We start from the raw sequence: 7,646 nt of genomic DNA, 5'->3' as shown, positions 1-7,646 counted from the left end.
TTGCATGAAGTCAACCAAGTGCCCGAATGGTGTTTAAATTGGGCTGTCAAATCAAAAATGGGTTGTATTGAAGACAGAAGATAGATATGGTTTAATATGGCTTAGACTTGAGGTGAACAGTGCACATTGAACAATGTTTGCTGCAATAGTGTATAAAGTTAAAGAACCTATCCCAGAAGTCTAACAACTATTTCCAGATTTCCTTTTGTATATAGTTTAGCTTTTGTAGGCAACATGATGTATTTCTGAATTAAAGCAATTGCCAAATCTGCAATACAATATAGTTTTGTGGACTATAAAAGCAGCTATTCAGTGGCCTTCCCCCAACGGTGTTAAAATTGGGCTGACACATGCAAAGTCCAATCCTAAAAGGCATCATAAGAAGTGCATTCTGAACCTGCATTTTAAACCTCTACTGTACAGCTACGAGGTAAATTAATAAATATAAAAAAAAAATCAATTAATGAAAATGGTGCATCATTTTTTTGGAATGTCACTATTTAAATGAACTTTTGTCATTGTGTTGTGTCACTGAAACTGTTTGGTCCATTTGCTGGAATACACAAAAATTGTTTGGTCCATTTGTTGGAATACACTAATGACGTTAACTCATTTCTTAAATGACGTTAATTCAAACAAAGGAGACATGGAATGTGGTTGTCAGAGTGTTACGACTATGGTGTGTGCAAGATTTCACCAAACAGAAAATTTCATTTTCACTAGAGATGGTTCTACAGGATGAAGAAGTAAGTTTTTCAAAAAAACACTCGGTTCTAACAAACATATATTTTTCATTTGTTGTGTTTAAAGATTGTTTTGTTTTTGAACTTTGTAGGGAGTCCGTATACATGCATCTGTGAGGAGGACTCTTATATACAAATTTCAGAATCAAATATGTGAAGATCGTGTATATTCCATACAATCTTTTACTGTTGCCTCCAACTTAGGGTCTTACAGAACAACAAAACATGAGTATAAGATCAACTTTCAGTATGGGACGAAGGTATCTTTAATGGCTAATGAAGTGGTACCACAAAGTACACCACAATACACACCTCTCTCTCTGATTTTTGCTCCTGGCTTTGACACAGACTATTTAGTGGGTTAGTGAAATTATATGTTGTTTTTAGGGTTTAGTGTTTCAATACAACATTACCGTTTTTAACTTCAGTAATTTTTTTATGTAGATATAATTGGAGTTCTGACTGGAGTGGGAACAGAACGCGAATTGCGAAAGGAAGGAAGAACTAGCAAATTGAATGTCATCTCCATAGATTGTGATGGGTATGTTGTAACTTCAGTCCACCATTGTTTCCTTTTTTTAAACTAACGTTTTAACAAAGATGTTTTTTGAGAGTAGTTTTCGGATTCAATGCACGCTCTTCGGCAATTATGTAGATCAGTTAAATGCCTTCCTCGCTGCTGGGGAAGTAGAGAATGTAGTTATAGTATCCAATTTGCCAAAGTAAAGTTGTTCAGAGGTATCATTTTGGATCAATCAAAGTATCTTATTTCTATTTTCAATAATTAGGTTCCAAGTATATTTTTCTTACATGTTAATTTATATTATTATATAGACAATATCTATATTCAGAACTGCATTGATTACACAAAAGTGGAATATAATGTACTGACTGAAGAAGCCTTACTGTTGAAAAAGAGGTACTTTACAAATATCATTATTTGTTGTGTTCAAAAGATGATTTGCATGTATTCTAATGTAGTTTTAATGTAAAGGATGTTAGAAAGTATGGATTCTCCATCCCAAGGGCTAAGCCAGCTATGTGAATCTTCAAAGCAAACTCCTGAAGATGAATTCCTTCAAACCTCTACCAGGACCACCATAACAGGGCTGAAGGATTGTAGAGAAGTAAATGTCATTACATATTTTGTAATTCGTGATTTGTCTTTGGTTTTCACTTATTTAGACATGATATTTACAATTATATTTACACAGGTGAACACCTTCATAGTTCTTTGCACTATAAAACATGTTGTGGACAATGATGATTGGTGGTACACTGCCTGCATCTGTAATGAGGCAGTTTATCCTGACTCCAAAAAGTTGTAGAGGTGAACTAGAATGTTGGAAGACTAAGGTTTTGGACTGAAGAGTGTTGAAATTTAATAATTTGACACAGTGCCTCATGTATTTGATGTATAATGTGAATGCATTAGATTTCAACATGTATAATGCATTAGACATTTCATTATTAATGTGAAGGAATCAATACATTGCCTTACACCAGTTCACATTTTGATACTGCTCTTTTCATTTTATACTTTTCTTTTACTGTTTTCTTTATGGTATTTTTACTTCTAATGATTTGTAATATGCACCCTCATGAATAAATAACTTTTTTAGTGGTTAAATATCCATTCACCTTTATGCAGTATCTAAATAAAATAAACAAAATCTAATTAAAGAGTATGGTGCATATGTGAACATATATGTGCACATTATTATTATAACATTTTTCTTCCAATGATATAGTAATAATATAGTAATATAGTAATAATAGTAAAAAAGTATAAAAAATTATTAATATAGTAATAATACTTTATAAATAATTATACATGTATTTGTTAATATATATATATATATATGTGTGTTTTTTTTATATATTTATATTTATGTATATATAAATATTTATTCAATAATTCAATAAAAAAACCCCAAAAAATACCATAAAAAAAGTCAAAAATATAGTATAAAATATTATTAACATAATAATAATAATAATACTTCATCAATAATTGTACCTAATAATTATATCTGTATTTCTTTCCCGTGCGATGCACGGGTTAGTAACACTAGTATTTATATATAAGTGAGTGTAAATCTCATCTTATGAGTTGAGAGTTTCATAGGGTTTTCTTAGTTTTTTTCTTCTTTATAATTCTTTTGTTTTGCCTTCACATGGAAGGCTAAACCATTTTGGTTGTTTCCTTTGTAAAAAAAAAATCTCATCTTATGAGTTGATTTTATAAAGTTAAGTAAACTTAAAGTTTAGTTTTAATATAATCCAATTAATGAAAAAAAAAGTGTAAAACTGTGTATTGCATGTAAGTATAAAATAATGAGCGTATTATTTGTTCCAATCAAAACCTAGTTCATGAAATAGTCAAATAAGACATAAAGAAGGAGAAAATTGTGACATGAGAATGGATCACATATCCATAGTTATGATATTTAATCCATATCTGACATAGAGTTAAATTAAAATTCAACTATATACTAATCTGGGTTTTAAATACTTGTTATTCCAAATCCATATCCTTTAAAGAGAGACAGGATCCTATTTTATTTCAATCAATTAAAGTATAGTGTCTATTGTCTTTTTTTATTACAATACTCAACTTGATTCTTTTATTAAAATTATTAAACTCCTTACATCACTCGAGACCAATTAAGTAAATCTGTAACCGACCATTATTTTCTAATTAGAAAGTTAAGCATGCATAATGAATATAATACTGTTATTTTATGAGTAATTAAAATAATTTCCAAAATTTCTAGCATAAATAATTTGTTTCTCAAAGTTATTGGGACTATCGACATGAAAAAGAAACTTGATGGAGCCATACCACACATGATAAATGATCCTATAAAGAATATAAGATAGACACTGCAACAAACAATAGTGATATTGATTGAAAAAGATGTGTTGATACATAGGTTTTTTTTTGCTTGTATTTTAGAATACAAGAACTAAGTACAATAAATATATATATATATATATAAGCTATTGAAAATGATATATTATATATTATTAATATACTCAAACTTATTTTCTATTATTAACTAAAGTTTTAAAAAGTTATGAACAAAAAAGTGTACACAATTTTATAATTATAAAGAAATTTAGTTAACAATAACAAATATATTTTTAAAAAGTATTATAGAAACTTGTAAGTATAATTTTATCAACTAGCCTATAACTGGTTTTATCTCTTCAAATTCCTAGCACTGATTGGAAGGAAGTTGAGGCATAGAACCCAATTTTTAAAATATGGAAAATAATTTCAAAAATAATAAAAATTAAAAAAAAAAATTGAAATTGTGCATCTCAACACATGTGCAAAAATACATACACTAAAATATATTTATTCATAATTATTGCATTTATACATGGTAAAAACATAATAAGGTGTTGATTGGAGTACTACTAAAATTTATAAATAAAGAATAAGTTGTTTTATATAGAAAATTTTAATTTTTAATGACTTTTTCCTTAACAAATTTATATATATATATATATATATATATTGTGTAAAAATGTTTTTTTATTCAACCAGAATTCATTCTCTTGAAATTACGTTTTGCAAAATTGTCGATACAAGAAATAATTTTGATTATAATAAATTATATATAACTAATAATTAAAATAATTTAATCTCACATTCTCCCTTTTAATTCCAAATTAAGCAATTTAAATTAAAATTTAGTCACTTGACTTAAATAAGTTTATATTTGGTAAAAATACTGAAAATTTAACTAAATAGAAAAGTTATAAAGTAACTAACTGTTGGTGATATAGTTAAAAAATATGGGAAAAAATGTGATTTAAAATGATAGTCACCTATTATTGCATTGCAATAGGTGTTTTGTGAATTTTATATAAAATTAAATATATGTTTTCTTCTTAATTAGCTATTATATAAAATAAGTAAAATGAATAAATCTAAAGGGTCCACTGATATTTTAATTTTCTTCATTACTTTTATTTTTAATAAAAATGACATGGAAAGATGGAACCTTGGATTTTATCTATTATTATAATCAATACTCAAGTGGCTGAAATTAAAATTAAATATAATAGTATATTTATAAGTTATAATTAAATGAACAATAAATAAAATAATAAGCATTTATAGTTTTTAAAATTTAATACATATTTATTAGCAATAGATCTAATAACTTTTAATTTATAGGATTAATAGTTCTCATGATTTGATAGATGTGTAAGAGATATTTATTAGTCATAATAAAAAAATATTAAACTCATTAAATAAATGGTCAACTTTCATTTTCAAGCACGTGTTCTTTGATTAATAGTTTTGTAGGGTGGGTCTTGGGCACATAGCCCTAAGAAACCAAGGAAGACACCGACAGAATCAAATAGTGTTTTCCATTTGACACAGTCAACCAGATATTTAACTAAGTTAAAGTGTATAAAAAGTTTTAAATGATAAAAAGATATTTATTAATTTACTTTTTAAAGACTAGTCACATCTAAATAGATTAGTTGAACTATAAGATTGAAAAACAAACTTCAAAATACAACTTTTATCAGTATTAATTCAAATAATTTATCTAATTTAAATTTTTTAAACTAATTTAATTCATTAAATTATAATTATTTTAAACTATTATACACATTAAAAAATTATTTAATAAAAATTAATTTTAGAAATAAATAATTAGTTACTATTTAATTAAATTAAAAATATTTATAAATTTAAAAAATCATTTATATTTAAATTAACTTTTATTATTAATAAAAAATTATAAAATAACTTTTAAGTGGTTATTTAACTATTGATATTTTAACTACTTACTACTTTATATTATAAATAATTTTTATTATTTTTTAAAATTAATTTATAATCTAAAATATTAATAATAAATTTAAAAATTATTTTATAAATTTTTATTAATAATAAAAATAATTTTATATATCAATAACTTTTAATCTATAACAATATATAATAATCAATATAATAACTAATTATTATTTAATTTTTTTATAGAAAAAAAAAATTTGAATTCACCGTTCTCAAATTATTTTTAATATTTAGTTTACTGTTATAATAGTCCAATTTAGTTCATACATTTTATCTATCCTAATGTATCATATGCCAATTTATATACGAAATCTCATGAATAAAATTAAAGAACAGTTTCTAACAAACAAACAGAATTTGTCATACTTTTACGAAATTTGATAAAGAGATTATTTTTTTTTATCAAAAATAAAAGAACTACTTCAGGTGGTCCAACCCTTAAGCTCACATAAACTTTAATTTTAAGAGAGATTGTAACAATTAAGTCTAAGAATCACACATAATTAAGTTATTAGACCAATGTTTATGTGCCGAGTGTGGAAAGAAATTATGAATATAAAAATTGTTACTTTAAATGCTTTCTATGCTTGAATTTTAAAAATAACAATATATTCGTGTTTCTTTTTTTTAAGATTCATTTGTAATAGTAAATGTACAACTGATTTGATCTGGGGGCTCAAAAGAATGGAACAGTTTTGGGGCTGAAATGCAACTACAGGAGATTCAGGTGCCTGAGTGACATACAACTTTACTTTTATACAGGGTTAGAATATTTTTTAAATGCTTAAATTTTTTTATTCAAATTATTCCTTATTTGTTGAAAGAAAAATGGGAAAGAGAAATTAGGTTTTGTAATTGTAAATTTTAGAGGTTACTTTTGGATAAAGATGATGAATGAAGAAATAATCAAAGTTGGTTACTAAATGTTTGAACATTTCATATCAATCAAAATCCAATTATAATACAGAAGTGAAGTGTAAACTTTATCTAATCCAATTATAATAGAGAAGTGAAGTGTAAACTTTATCTAGCCAATTCAGTTTTATAGATTAAGTTAAATTTAAATCTTAATTTTTAATAAGATATTAGAGTATATTTTAATTATCCTATTTAGACTAATTGTTAAAAGAAACTTACATGGGATAACATTTTAAAAATTTAATTAATTCATATATTAACTATAAATAAGAATACATTTTTTTCTTTAATTTATCTACTCAGGAAAAACATTATATTGGTATATAATAGGCTGTTTTGGTTGAAAAATGACAGAGAGCGTAAGTTGTTACAAGCCGGAAAGAATTAAAAGCATATTAGGTAAGTGGAAAGGTAGATTCTTAATGTTGGCAAGAAGAATTTGTTTGATTAAGTTTGTTCTCTCATCTATTATGTTGTTCTACATTTCTTTGTTAAGATACCATCTTTGGTATTGAAGGAAATTGTGAAATTACAGAAAATTTTTCTCTAAGGCTGGAGTTCGAGAAGGAGGAAGATTACTTAAACTTCTTGGAGGGAAGTTGGTGGTCTTGATATTTTGGATTTAAGGTTATTTAATGTGGTTATGTTGGAGAAATGGATTTGACGTTTGAGCTCAGACAACGGTGGTGTGTGGAAAGAGGTTCTTGAATCTAAATACGGAGGTTGGAGAAGTCTGAAAGAGAATAGGAGTTACAACAAGGATTCTCTCTAATGGAGAGATCTAAAGGGGATTTGTAGGATGGAGGAGTGGGAAGGAATTTTGATGAATGTTTTTAGTGGGTGATGACTTTTTTACAACAAGTGTACCGTGTTATCAGAAGTAATAATTTGTCCCTAAAGACGGATATTGAATTCACAAAGAACAATTGAATAATTAAGTAAAAGATTCACTAAATAAAAAAACATAGGAATAAAGTTTGTTGGAGTTTGTTAAGATTGTTTCTCACTCTTTTGTATTTTGATTACCATGACAATATTGTGTCCTTTGATTGATATTGATGTCCATATAAAAAATTATTTATATTGATTCCAGTTTTATGGTGTTTTTCTTTTTTAGATGTCTTTGTTGGTTTTGAGTTGACAACTTCCGGTAAGCTTTC

At 26.0% G+C, this 7,646-nt stretch overlaps 1 protein-coding gene across 1 annotated transcript; it reads left to right on the top strand.

Moving 5' to 3' along the window:
- Positions 1-620: 620 nt before the first annotated feature.
- Positions 621-2,071, top strand: LOC137825395 (uncharacterized). Its single transcript, XM_068631068.1, has 5 exons — positions 621-746; positions 836-1,103; positions 1,188-1,284; positions 1,738-1,870; positions 1,958-2,071. Exons 1-5 carry the CDS (start codon positions 621-623, stop codon positions 2,069-2,071), a joined length of 738 nt encoding a protein of 245 aa, XP_068487169.1.
- The last annotated feature ends 5,575 nt before the right edge of the window (positions 2,072-7,646 follow it).

This window comes from Phaseolus vulgaris, chromosome 8 (genome assembly GCF_000499845.2).
Source record: "Phaseolus vulgaris cultivar G19833 chromosome 8, P. vulgaris v2.0, whole genome shotgun sequence".
Classification (NCBI taxonomy): domain Eukaryota; kingdom Viridiplantae; phylum Streptophyta; class Magnoliopsida; order Fabales; family Fabaceae; genus Phaseolus; species Phaseolus vulgaris.
Note: the sequence above shows the minus strand (reverse complement) of the source record. Positions and strands in the feature narration are given on the sequence as shown.